Source organism: Miniopterus schreibersii, assembly GCF_964146895.1.
Source record: "Miniopterus schreibersii genome assembly, chromosome: 14".
In the NCBI taxonomy this organism is placed as follows: domain Eukaryota; kingdom Metazoa; phylum Chordata; class Mammalia; order Chiroptera; family Miniopteridae; genus Miniopterus; species Miniopterus schreibersii.
The window spans coordinates 40,348,096-40,361,553 of record NC_138114.1 but is presented as its reverse complement, the minus strand read 5'-3'; the positions used below and the strand labels follow the sequence as shown (position 1 = coordinate 40,361,553).

Here is a 13,458-nt window from a genome sequence, read left to right as displayed (position 1 = left end):
CCCTAAGGACCACCAGGTGGCACTGTGGCAGCACTAAGGGTGGCCCCAGGCCTGGGCTGGTGGGGTGGGGGTGCCAGTGGTGGTGAAGAAATGTGGGATTCTGCTATCCCCAGGCCAGGCCTAGGCCCAAACTGCCTTGCGAGAAGAGGACCTCCCAACACCAAAACCATTTCCAGTTCCTACAGGTCGGGGAGGGCCCTCCCAGGAGGTTATCAGCATCCAAACAAGGGGTCTGGGCCTCTGTCAGCACTCAGGCTGATGGGCAGGGGGGCAGATAAGGGGGTTTAAGCAGCCCAAGGAATGTGCATCTCTAGCCCCATGAGGGGGCTCAGGGTAGGGAGGAGGCCAGTCTTTGCTCCTCCTTCCAGTCTTGCAAACTGTCTCTGAGCTGGTCTGGGCCCTTAGAAACCTGATTCCAGGGACCAGATGGAGGGGGTTGGCCAGATTGGGTGACAGGGAAACCAGAATCCGGGTGGCCTGGCATATGGGGGCAGAGAGGAGCCCCTGGGATTTAGCCTCCTGGGTTAAGGGGTTTCTGCGCCCCCAACCCCCAACGCACACACACACCCCACCTGGTCTGGGGGCTCTGGTGCCTGAAATCAGGTGGTTCTGGGGCTTGACTGCTGCTGTGCCAGGAAGAGAAAGGGATCTACCTGATGTGATGTGTATGTGACCAACTCTGGGGTCAGCAGTTCAGCAGCTGTGTTGATGGGGTGGGGGTGTCTCAATGCCCACAAACAAACAAACAAATAAAAGGTTACCTCCTGAGACAGCCTGGGGCCAGACATGCTGAGGATGGACAGAGAACAGTGCCTGGTGGGGCCAGGCCCTCTCCCTCCCACAAACGAATGAGCAAGTAGGAGGGGTCCCTAGATAACCTGAAGAGGCTGGTATTGGGCCAGCTGAGGTAAGCTTTGGAGAGAATGTCTCTGGAAAGCAGTGGCTTTTCAACACATCCCTAGAAGAGGTCCCCTGCCTCTCTGTGGTGAGGAGCAAAGGGGTCCAGTTTTTAACCTCCCTTTTCCCTCAAGTTGATAACGGAAGATGATCTCTGTGTTTTTTGCAGTATCAGGGGCGCATGCTACTTTCTCCTCGTCAGGAGGACTTTCCTGAAGCGCTTCCACCAGGAACCAGGGTGGAGGGGGCAGCCAGGCTTGAGGCCAGTCGCCTTCGCGCAGCACAGGGTAGAGAGGGAGGAGGAAGCTGGCGCCCTCTGGTGGGCGAGGTTGAAACCGCCTGTGATCGTGTCACCACCCCACGTCGCCTTTTCAGGGGCTTTAGGCGTACAGGGGCCCATGTGCCCCGTAAGTGGTTTGGGTCGCCGAAGTTTAGGCGAAAGATGAGGGGAAAAGTTACTAAAGCTGACTGCACTCGTCTGTTCATTCATTCATCATTCACTGGAAGGGCTCCTGTTAGAGCTTTTCCCTACCTCCTTTCGCTTGTAGCCTCCAAAGTTGGAGGCGCGGAAGACCCGCTGGGTGCTGGGAAAAGTAATGTGGGGGGCGGGGGAGGTGGGAAGAAGGCTGACGCAGCTGCCCCCTGAGCTTGGCTCCACTCAAATATTTACCCCCCTCGACGCCGCTGATGGCTCATTGTGTGCCTTGACACGTCTCCGCGGGTCCCCGGCCAGCACCGAGCGCGCTCCTGCCCGCAGTGGGGGCCCAATCCACATCTGCCCCTTGCGCCCCGCGGGTAGAGTTAGGAATTACTTTTTCTGCCTCCTCACCACCCACCGTCTCTCCTCAATCCCCCTTTCTGCACCCTCAGCGCATAGTAGGAGCGCTGCCAATTCACTCCTGCCACAGAGCGCTGAGGGATGAAGGCCGTACACCGGGGTCTGCAGACCGCTGAAGGAAAGCAGGCCTGCATTTGGTGGGGAGACGGGTACACTCCCAGGCGACGCCCGAAGTGCTTAATGCAGTCCTGACGATTTGCATTTGAACTGTCCGCGGACAGTCCGCGGCGCATTGAACGCCGGGCGCAGGAGGCAGGCGATGGGGCGAGCGGCTGTCCAGGCGGGTCCGCACCAGCTGGTGTGGATTTGAGGGGCCTGCGGTGGGCTTGGGGCGAGGGATGCGTTTGGAAAGAGGCTGAAGGTGTGTGCTTGGGTCCCCGCGAGGGCGTGTTTTCGGAGGGAAGCTGTTTGTGTTGGTGAGGAGTGTTTGTGTTTGAAGAAGGCGAGTGTGTGTGTGTGTGTGTGTGTGTGTGTATTTGTGTTTGCGAAGTGTGGGGGCGGCCGGGAAAGGTGGCCGGGCTGTCACTCAGCGATCAGGTTGACAGGCGCTCCCTCATCAGGGCCAGGGAGCTCTGATTGCAGATTCGAGGAAACAAAATAGCAATTGTAATTACGGGGCTTTGATAAGATAAAGAAAGGAGCGAGCTGGCTGGGAGGCGAGCAAGGGAGTAAGGGAGGGAGGGAGCGACCTGCTGGGGCCGGGAAGGAATATTTGCATCTGTCACTCATGGAGTGTGCCCAGGCAGTACCTGGGGCCTGATTAGGGTGTGTCTGTCTCTGCCCCCTCTAGAGACACAGCCTTCTGGGGAGATGAGAAGAATCCCCCCAAATTTACGAGGATCAAGTTCAGGGGAACTTCTCCAAATGTAAAGGAATTCTGGTCCTGTAGAGGCAGGCCCTACAGGGTAGGGGTTAAGGTGTAGGACTAAAAACCTCTGACCTCCACACTTTAGGGCCCCAGAAGCCCATCTTCTCTGGGGGAGAGAGAGAGGAAGGTGGGTTAAGACCACTGAGGTTCAGACCAGGGCCTTCAGAACCTTCTGGGGACTCCAGAACCCAGGTTGGACCCTGGTCTGAGCCAGGAGCTCTGGCTTTCACCCCCACTCCAGGGAAGGGCCCATGCCCAGAGTGACTCTGGTTGTGACTCCAGGGCTATGCACAACACACTAAGGATGGGCTGGATGCCTGAGTCCTGCTCCCTGTTCTCATCAGGCTATTTTCAGAGGGCTGGGTCCTGGGTGGGGAGAAGGCCCTTCCCATCCTCTACTCTCCACTCATTCATTTATTGATGTATGCAAATAAACTTTTTCAAGGGCCTACTATGAACAGGCATGAGGTTAAGATGGTAAGTATCCTGCCTGCTTGAAGCACTGCAGCTGGGGAGGTAGACGCTCAACAGGTGCCCCTCAGGCCTCTAACACGGAGGAGTGCAATAAAGGAAATAGGCTGGACTGGGCTGTGGGCACTGGAGCCCACCTCACCTGTCTCCCCACCCCACCCAATGGGGCCATCTCCCAGCGGGGCTGAGAGAAGAGTGCAAGCCCAGCCTTGAGCAAATACAGGTGCTCAATAAATGCTTGTGCTTATGATTATTATCTGTTGGGGGAAGGGGGCAAAAGCAAGTTTCCCTGGGGAAGCTGCACATGGGCTGAGGTCTAAATGCTCAGCCAGTTTCCCCATTACTCGTTCACGGAACACTAACCGTAGAACAACCCTACCCAGATCTGTGCCACGAGCTGCAAGTTGCGAGGTAAGTAAGACATAGTCCTTGCCTAGAGGTCTGTCTGGGCAAGAGCCAGCTGAGTGAACAGGCTCGTGGAGGAGGGTAACAGGTGGGCTCGGGAAGTCCACTTCTCTGAGGAGAGATGAGATCTTGGGACAAAGCCCTCTGACTCCACTTTGCCATCTGTACATTGCTCAGTGTTAGCATTATGGCTGGGAGTGGGGGAAAGTAGGGCACAGAGAAAGAGGAGGTAGGCAGAACTTGGCTGTGCTGTTGGAAAAGGGCCTGCCTACTGCCTCTGGCCTAATGGCTTTCAGAGACCACCCAACCCCTCCAGCCCAACCCCCAAGGACATGAAGGGGCCAGTGGGGCAGGGGAGGTGTGGTCAAAGGCGGCAGCTGGGCTGGGCATCAGCGGCTCCACCTGCTCCTCCGAAGTACCTATCCCAGGGCAACTCTGCCCACCCAAGCTGCTCCCAAAGAAGCACTAAGGCTCAGGGTTTCCAGAAACTCCCACCCCTCTGCCTGGGGGTGGGGGTGGGGGGAGAAGCAATAAGGGTCTGGGAAAAACTTAGACAAGTCCATACCTCCTCCTCTGGCACTTCCCCCACCCCACTTGACACAAAGCACCAGTTCCTGTCTAGTACACAGTAGGTGTGTAAATACCTCAAGTGCACAAATAATGGGACTCTGAGAGAGAAAAGCTGGGGGCCTGGATGAAGCCTCTTCCCCAGGAAAAGCAGCTGAGAGTAGTAATTTTTGCCCCATCTGCCTGCTGCTTTGGGGGTTGGCAGGGACTGGGGGTCCTTGCCAGGGATTTCTGGGCTCTCCCACATAGGTGGCTCGTAGATCCTCCTAGGCCAGCATGTGTGTGTTCACATGGGGTGGGGGGACAGGGGCGGGAGGTGATGGTGATAATGGGCGCGGGAGGAGGAGAAGGAGACATTTCTCTCTCTCAGGGCTTCTTGGAGACTGAGCGAGACAGGAGAGACCGGCAAGGCGGGGTACTCAGCCAGAGGATGGGGGCTTGATGCCATGTCGCGCACACACGCACTGCCGGAGAGCCGCGTTCACAGCCCGAGTCCAGTGTCAGCCGCCACTTCCCAGGAGCAGGCCCAGCAGGAGCGCACAGTAGGTGGCTGAGACCCGCCGCATAGCCTGAGGCGTGAGTGGACGGGGCCCCACGGAGGAGCCCTGACACCTTCCAACACAGCCGCACCGGCCGTCCAGGAAGCCCTTGCGGAGGGTCTCGGTACCCCATGGAGCGGGCGCTCGAGGCACCCCCTCCCCATCCCCCGAGTCCAGACCTCAAGAGCGCGCGAGGGGACAGGCCCGGGGTGGGGGGAGGCGCCCACCCCTGTGGCCCACGCCCCTCCGGCGGGTCCCCAGACCCCTCCCCTGGCCGAGACCCCCAATCCCAGACCCGCCGGCCGCCCCGCCCCGGCCGCCCCGCCCCCGCCCCGGGCTGCGTCTCGGCCCCAGCTCCCAGCCGGGGCTGCGGGCTCCCGCCGCCCGCCCCGCGCTCCCCCCTTGCGCCCGGTGCGGCGCCCCCCGCCCCCACCCCTCCCCCCCCTCCCCTTCCCACCTACCCACCCACCCTGCCGGCCCGTTACCCTCTGCCTGCTCCGGCTCCTGAGTAGCCAGCGGCCACCGGCTCCGGTAGCGGCGCAGAGCGACTCGGCGCGGTCAGCTCGACCTTCCACGGGACCCGCGGAGCCGCGTCGGCATCCCCGCTGGGCTCCCGCCCTCGAGCAGTCCTCACTCGCCGCCGCTCTCGGCTCGTGTGCCGCGGGCCGGCGTGATCCCGCCGGGGCTCCCCGCGCTCCCCGGGCCGCGCGCCATGGGCAGCCCCCGCTCGGCGCTGAGCTGCCTGTGAGTACCGCCGCCCCGTCCCCGCCGGCCACGCGCCGCGCCCCTCGCTCACCCTACGCCCCTCTCTCTCCCGCCCGCTTTTGTCTCCCACAGGCTGTTGCACTTGCTGGTTCTCTGCCTCCAAGCCCAGGTAAGGCGCACTGCGGGGAGGCGGGGGCCGGGGGCCGGGGGCCGGGGGTCGGGGGCCGGCGGTCGGGGGCCGGCGGGGCATGCCGGCTGGCCAGGTCGGGCAGGGTCACCAGGACCGACGCTGCGGCCAGCGCGGCAGGGCTGGAAGGAACCTTAGAAATCCAACCCTGAACTATCCCGAGTCGGGAGTTAAGGAACAGAGAGGTAGCGCCCAGCACAAGGTCACACAGCCAGTGAGTGGCGAGGCTGGAACCCAAGGTCTCAGAGTCCAGCACTGTCTCCCACGAATTCTGGCCAGGCTGGGTGGATGGGGAACTCGTGGGCAGCCACACCTCGCGGCCGAGGAAGGGGGCAGGCTGGGGCCAGGGGGCGTTCGTTGTCAGAAGTCCGGGTGGCTGGCGCAAGGACCCTCTCCGCGGCTCTCGGGGAGGCTTGTGGCAGGTCTGGCGGAAAGATCAGGTGCCTAGGCCCTCTGCGCTCTCAACATTTGCTTCGTAAATTTGTCTTTATAAATGTCAGGGGTCAGGCAGCGCTGCCTCCCTACTTAAAAGCGCCCTGCTCTTCTAGGAAGGCCCGGGCGGGGGGCCTGCGCTGGGCAGGGAGCTGGCTTCCCTGTTCCGAGCTGGCCGCGAGTCCCAGGGTGTTTCCCAACAGGTGGGTCCAGATCCTTCCCCATCCCGGGGCTCATCCGTGTTAGGCTGGGTCTGCCCGGCTTTCCTGGGTGGGGGTGGTGATCTGAGCTGGCATGTTGGGGGGACCCCAGCCGCTGCCGGCTGCCTGGGGCAGTGGAGGGGGGTTTACAGGGCAATGGGGGCCACTCGGGCCCCTGGGCAGAGTAGCATTATAATGGCGTGTTGTGTATTTTTCAATTTCCTAAAGGTAACTGTTCAGTCCTCACCTAATTTTACACAGCATGTGAGGGAGCAGAGCCTGGTGACGGATCAGCTCAGCCGCCGCCTTATCCGGACCTACCAGCTCTACAGCCGCACCAGTGGGAAGCACGTGCAGGTCCTGGCCAACAAGCGCATCAACGCCATGGCAGAAGACGGGGACCCCTTCGGTAAGGCGAGCTGCACTGTGGCAAGCTAAAGGTAGCTTGTGGAATGTGCCCCCTTCCCCTAACTGGCCTCTTGTGACTGGACCCAGCAGCCCCAACTGTGTGGACCAGGGGCCTGCAGTCTCCCCAGCTCAGAAGGCAAGGGGTTAAGGCAAAAAAGCGTTTTGGGGGTCAGCAAGGGGAAGGGACCTTGGGGAGTACTTGGCCCACAGGTGCCCCTTCCCTGCCCAGCAGATGAATGAATCCAGGAATTTCCCTTTACACCTCCCCCTTTCATACACCCCTCCCCAGCTGCAGGTGGAGGCAGAGGGTTCACGGGGAGGGGGGCCAGGTTTAAGGGAAGCTCTTGAAAGAGGATATGTCGCCAGGGCCCACAAAAGGAGAGTGGGAAAGAGAAGGGAGAGAAGTCCCCCCAACTCTCCCAGCTTGAGGGGGGGTACTGTGAACCTTTAAATGTTGTGATCAGAAGGGTCAATTACACATGGGGACTAGGCTCGGGAAGGGGCCCTCCCTGCGCCACTTACCCAGGAACCCAGGTGGTGGGTCAGAGCCCAGCGCTCGCTCCTGGGGGTGGTGAGTACAGGGAGCTACTGCCGGGTGGAGGCTGAGGACTGATTGATTTCTAAAACATTCAATATTCCTGCCTTGAAACAAGGCCAATTTCCAGAGTCCTGATGTACCCAGAGAAAAGCAAGCCCTCTGGGCGGCTGGTGTTGTTTTTAGAGAGCGATTATTGTGAGTTTAAAAACCTTTAAATAATGACCAAGTTAAACAGGCATGAAAGGAGAGGGGAAGACTCTATTAAAATGTAATAAAAAGGTGAGGCATTTTAAGAGCTAAGAAGAAAAATGAAGAATGATATAAAACAGCAAAAGAGCGAGCCTTTTTTCAGATGTGGAGTTTGAAAAGAGTTGCAAGTCTGTAAATGTTAAAAAAGAGGTTCAAGATTGTTCTCTATGAATCTCTGGAGAGACCCCCGCGTCTGGCAGAGCGATTAAAACTCTTCTTACTTTCACCTTTTTTAACATTTCCTGAATACTTTCTCCTCTTCTCGAGCCAGTTTGGGGGATCGAGTATGTCTCGCTGCATTTTTTCTGCGTCGACGTAGCTGACTTCCCTTCAAAGCTGGAGAAGGAGACATAATTTTCCTGGGATAAATCTGTCACTGGGTGGAAGAATAGGTTTGAAAATGTTAAGCTTTCCAAAAGCCCGGTCGGGAAAGCCGCTGTAAACTGCGGCCCCAGCTCCCCAGAAACATCCAGGAAGGAGAGTGGGGGCTCTTGACGGTGGGGGTGGGGGTGGCCTGCACGGTGGCCCAGCTTCCCCGCTGGGCTGGCAGGGCCAGCCTTTCGGGGCCCTTTGTCCCTCCAAAGTGGCTGCTAGCTGCCCTTCTCAGCTTCCAAGGAGAGGGACCGATTGCCTGCCTGGCTCCTTCTAGGTTTACTCCATCAGAGCAAATGGTCCAGCATCCTTGGGTTTGGGGAGGGAAGAAAAGGCTAAGCTGGCCGTGGAACAGCTCTTCAGACAGCAGGGGCCTGATGCTCACTTCCTCCTTAGACTATAGGCGGCTTCCCAGGCTCCTTGGTCCCTGCTTGCCCGGCTGGAGTAGAAGCTGGAGGGCCCAAAAGCAGAGACTTAGGGTGTGCAGTCAGGACAGGAAGAGTCTGGAAAAGAACAGCAGAGAGGTCCTAGCTGCTTTCTTATGGGCCCCAGGAAGTGACAGAGGGACCTAATCCATCCCTATCTGCCCCGTTTGGCCAGAATCCTGAGTGGGATCCCCTCTTGCCCTTCGCCTGTAAGTGTCCTTCCTGGCCTTTAAAAGCAACCCCTCGTTGCTCTGGAAGGCAGACCAGGAGAGGGATGAGCAGACTAGCTGGGTCCAAAAGGAGGTGGGTGGGAGGAGAGGTGACAGCTGCATTTCCCCTGGCTGACTTGGAGCCAGACTGAGGACTTGGCTGCTGGGTTCCAGCTCTGTGCTTATGTGAAGGGGGTGGGTGGTCACAGGCTGGGCATTGAGGGCTGTCTTGTTGACCTTGGTGCCCATCTCCCCCGTAGTTTCAGACATAGGGGAGGTGCCACCTTGTCAGTATAAGCTGGGAGGCAGCTCTGGGAGTCTCAGAACCACTTTCTCAAGGAGGGCAGAGGCTGGGCTCTGCAGTAGGGAGGGCAGGAGACCCATCCCCTTCTGCCCCAAAGGGCTAAGTCAGCCCTCACTCCCTTCTTGGGGACAGCCTCAAAGGGAGGAGTTACACAGAGAGTGGACAGGAATTGGCTTCTGTGGCAAGCTGGCTGTGTGAGGGGATGGAGGGGGGGAGAAGGCACAGAATTCAGTTCCATGTTTCTTCTCCAGACTGAGGCAAGCATGCCTGACTTTCTCCCTCCACACCCACAGAAAGGGTTGGGTCACTGGGGTGAGAAGCCCAGTTGCGATAGAGGTTGAGTGGAAAGACCATTGTGTTGTTGATTTCTGGATACTGGGGCTGGGGACTTCAGTGATTGGGAAGCATGGGGAAGAGGCAGGACCCTCCCTGCTAATGTCTGAGTTCTGGCTAGGGGCTGTGTTAGGGAGAGGTGTTCCACCCTATCACCGTCTCAGCAGAGCAGCAGTGGGGAAGGGGTGGGTGGGTGGCCAAGGCTGTGAGTTAGAACCCGAGGTACCAGAAACAGGAGAGAATGCTTTGACATTTAGCCTCAGGTCTGGAGGTCACCACTGGGCCCAGATGTATGTAATGATCTGAGGCATGTGCATAAAATATTTTAAGTAGGAAGGATCCTCAGAGATCTTTTGATTAGCAGAACTCTAGTCATGAAGCTTTGACATAAAAGTCATTACTGTCTGGTTTTAAAAGAGGTTCTTTTTTTTTAAAGAATGTTGTCATACTTTTTAATTTGTTTTTTAAAAAAATATCTTTATTGATTTCAGAGAGTGGAAGGGAGAGGGAGAGAAAGAGAAACATCAATGATGAGAGAGTCATTGATCACTGCCTCCTACACGCCCCCAACAGGGATGGAGGCCACAACCCAGGCATGTGCCCCGACAGCGAATCCAACCGCGATCTCCTGGATCCTAGGTTGACACTCAACCGCTAGCCACACCCAGCTGGGCAAAAGAGGCTCTTTTTAATTTGATGGCCCCAAGACCCCTTTGCAGAACCCAGTTGGTACACCATGATCTTGTCCATTGCCCTCTGTAAACTTAGGTGAGGGGCCTGAGGCCCAGAAAGAGGACTTGACTTTACTTAGGAGGCTGAAGCCCACCTCTTGGGTACCTGGGCCTTGGAGCAGTTGCTGCTAGGATGTGACAAGTCTGTGAGCCAGCTGGGGTGAGGATATGGAACAATGGGGGTCAGGGAGCTTCCAATAACCTCCCTCCTTTGTCCGGGACAGCAAAGCTCATTGTGGAAACAGATACCTTTGGGAGTCGGGTTCGAGTTCGAGGAGCTGAAACGGGCCTCTACATCTGCATGAACAAGAAGGGGAAGCTGATTGCCAAGGTGAAACCCCAGAAGGAAGGGGTCCAGGGAGGGGGTGCTGGGGCCTGGGGCGCAGGCTGGGCTGGCTGAGCTCCTCCAAGATATCAGCAAGGTGGGCAGAGAGACACAGGGCCGCCTTGGGATTACCTAATGCTTGGGAGGGAGAGGTGAGGGAGAAGGAACCTGCGTGAGAGGTGAAAGGCTATAAAGGCAAAGGAGGAAGAAGGGAGGCTAGGGAAGGGGCTGGGGGGAGGTTAGTAAATTCCATATATCTTTTTAACAAATCGCCAAATTGCTTTGCTATTATGTCCAATTACATGGTACCAGCATTTGGAATGTTCAGTAAGCCGCAGGCCCAGCCCCTCGGCCGAGCTCTGAAATGGCCCCATTAGTCACGGCTCCTCTCCAGCCTCGAGCTCCCCGCTTGCTGGGCTTCTGGGGCTTGGGGCTCAGTGCCTCCTTGCAGGCCTCCCCTCCCCCCACAGGGTGGCTGCCCAGGGGCCTTGGAGCTGGAGTCCTGAGGGGCTGAGGGGGGCAGGTGGGGAAACGGGTGCTAGCAGCTCAGGCCAGACTGGTGGGCAGCAGGCCAGGGCAGGCAGGGCCTGGGCCCCCTCTCTGCCTCTCCGTGTTGGGGCCCAGCCCTTTCGGTAGATAGCCATGTGTCACTGCTGCCCAGGAGGACAGGAAGTTGCCGGGTGGGCTGCGGGTTGTGAGGGATTAGAGAGCGGGTGCCCAGGCAGGGGGTGGGGCTGCAGCTCCTGCCCACCCTGCCATCTGCTGGGGTGCCCACCTGCTGTCTGGGGCCGCCTGCCCTCTGCCTCTGATGGGGGGGCTCGGGAGAGAGCCCAGTGACGCTGTGTCTGGCCCCCTACCTGCAGAGCAACGGCAAAGGCAAGGATTGCGTCTTCACGGAGATCGTGCTGGAGAACAACTACACGGCCCTGCAGAACGCCAAGTACGAGGGCTGGTACATGGCCTTCACCCGCAAGGGCAGGCCCCGCAAGGGCTCCAAGACGCGGCAGCACCAGCGCGAGGTCCACTTCATGAAGCGGCTGCCCCGCGGCCACCACACCACCGAGCAGAGCCTGCGCTTCGAGTTTCTCAACTACCCGCCCTTCACGCGCAGCCTGCGCGGCAGCCAGAGGACTTGGGCCCCCGAGCCCCGATAGGCGCCCGCCCGGCCCCCCAGCTCCCAGCGCAGAGATTTCCATCTCGGGGAGCACAAACAGAGAAACTCAAGCAAGATGAGGTCTGCGCTACTGAAGGCTGGGGAGGAGCTGGGGGAGCCCCGGGTTCTAGTTGTTGATAATTGTTTGCTGTTGGTTTTTTTGTTTTTGTTTTTTTTTTAAACAAAAGAGAGGCTCTATTTTTGTATTCCACTTGGCTGTGGTGTCTTCTTAACTCTCAGAAAGGCCGGTTAGTGGCCAAGACTGGGGTTGGGGGGGGTCTCCCCGGGGTTGGGGGCTTTTTCTAATCCAGCAGAGGTGCTCTGAGCCCCCAGTACCTGCAGGGCAAGCTGGCCAGATGGCCAGGAACTCCACTGCACCCTTAGGTGGGGGCAGGGAGGAAAGGGTAGGAACTTAGGTCAGGTGTTTTAAGGGTGGATGTCAGTGGAGGGAGGTTGTGTATTAGTTGCTATTAAATGACTAAAAAGTTTATTTAACTTGCATATTAAAAATGTGTGTTGGAGGATGAGTCCTGCTGGGGTCGACACCCCTCCCCCTGCCCTGCCCCGCCCCAGCTGGTGGGGGAGCTGGGAGATGCAGCAAATCAGGCCCCAGCTCTCACTACAGCGTCCCTTTAGCCTAAGGACCCATGCCTGTCTCCTGTTCCTGTCATTGTCACTGGAGGGTTTTCCTGGGAGGTCAGGAGCAGGGAAAGGCGCAAGAAGAGGCTTGTAGTTGGTCGTGGGAGACATGGACTTCCTAGCTTTTAACAGGAGTTATTGCTAACACTTCCCCAGGCCACCTCTGGGCCAGAAATGATGACTCTACTAGGACCAGAGCTGCAATCATGGACTCAATGAGTCTAAAATAAGTGCCTCTCTGTGTGTGCCTAGGTTTGTGAGGGAGGCAGCAGAGCTGAAACTCATTCTTTCTGAGTATCAGGCTCCAGAAAATGAAAGAAAAGAGCAGCTGCCAGGGTCCAAGGTGGGGGGTAGGTCAGAGGGGGGACCTCCAAGGCTGGTGTTGACAATTGTGACGCAGAACAAGTGTTAGCCTTGGGAGATCTGGTTAGAGAGCTGTGAGCAGAAGGTGTTGAGCTCAGGTGCTGCAAAAAAGCCCAGGGGGACTGTGGTTTAAGGAGAGGCTGCCACCCTTGGAGAGATGGGGCCTGGAGGGAGAGGAATTGTGCATGGGATGGGAAGGGAAGCTCTCAGGCTAAGAGCAGAACTCAGGCTGGAAAAGCAGGTCATGGTGTGGGTAAGAGGAGTGGTCCACGGGGGATGGAGGGGTGTGTGTTTGGATGTGGACCTGGCGACACTGGCATCATACCACACCATAGTATGGTTTGATGAAGAGCCCTAACCCAGAAGCAGCAGGTCCCCTGAGGGCAGAGCTGTTCCAGTCTTTATAACTGAGGCCTCTTACACTGGCTGCTTCGGCTGCCTTCTTTGCGGGTACCCAGTTCCTGGGCCAATCCAGAAACTTCTTCCCACTGGGCTTCTGTTCTTTGGCACCTCCTTTGGGAGGGGAGCACCCCAAGGCTTTCTAACCACATGGTCCTCCCCGAGTTGCAGCTGCAAGTCCCAGGCTCAGACCATCCAGGTGGATCAGGAATTTCAGGGCTCAGTGGGAAGCCTTGGAGTAGAGAGATTGGGGATACCCTGGGGTTTGTCCACATTACTGCTTCTAGCTTGCTATGAGGGTGAGGGGCTCTGGATAGAGTAGGTTTCTCCTGGTTCATAGACACTGGGGATTTGGGGAGGGGGGCTCTAGACATCTCTCTTCTAGCTCCCCCAGCTCTTAGTGCCTCCTTCTCTGCTCCATCCCCTCCCCTCCCCCTTTAATTAATTCTGGGTGAGCAGCCTGGCTTTATTGTGCAAGGAGCTGGGGTCTCACTGTGGGAAAAGTCACACCTTCTGAGCAGCTTCTGATGCCATGCAAATGAAGAGACCGTCCAGGAAATGCTTTCATCTGCAGGGCCGCCTGTCCAGCCCCTAGCCCAGTAATTACCCACATTTCATTTGTTTGAGAGCAATTCCTGGGGGAAGCCACAAGATAGGAGGGAGTCTGGGGTGGGGTGGAATGTCAGGCTCTCCCTGCCTGTGATCCTGGCCACAAAGTGGGGCCAGGCTGAGCTAAGGCTGGTCGCTGGCTAGGCCAAAGCTACCCCTGAAGCCCCCAGGCTTGTGATGCCTGAGTACTCCAGAGTGGTGGGGTGGAACTGTGCCATGGTTGTGATGAGGGAGAAGAGGCGGGCTGTCCATAGAGCTGGACCTGCCTATAGGGAGGAGGGAGATGACAAAC

At 58.0% G+C, this 13,458-nt stretch overlaps 1 protein-coding gene across 4 annotated transcripts; it reads left to right on the top strand.

Moving 5' to 3' along the window:
* The first annotated feature begins 5,098 nt into the window (after nt 1–5,098).
* On the top strand, nt 5,099–11,367 carry FGF8 (fibroblast growth factor 8). 4 transcript variants are annotated; one of them, XM_081158400.1, is made up of 6 exons: nt 5,099–5,329; nt 5,423–5,459; nt 6,026–6,112; nt 6,371–6,518; nt 9,903–10,009; nt 10,867–11,367. In XM_081158400.1, the coding sequence occupies exons 1-6, from the start codon at nt 5,298–5,300 to the stop codon at nt 11,155–11,157; spliced, it is 702 nt and encodes a 233-aa protein (XP_081014526.1). In that variant the 5' UTR covers nt 5,099–5,297; the 3' UTR covers nt 11,158–11,367. The 4 variants fall into 4 exon arrangements, with proteins under 4 accessions (XP_081014526.1, XP_081014525.1, XP_081014528.1 ...); XM_081158399.1 differs by having other exon boundaries at nt 6,338–6,518; XM_081158402.1 differs by lacking the exon at nt 6,026–6,112.
* Nucleotides 11,368–13,458: the final 2,091 nt, after the last annotated feature.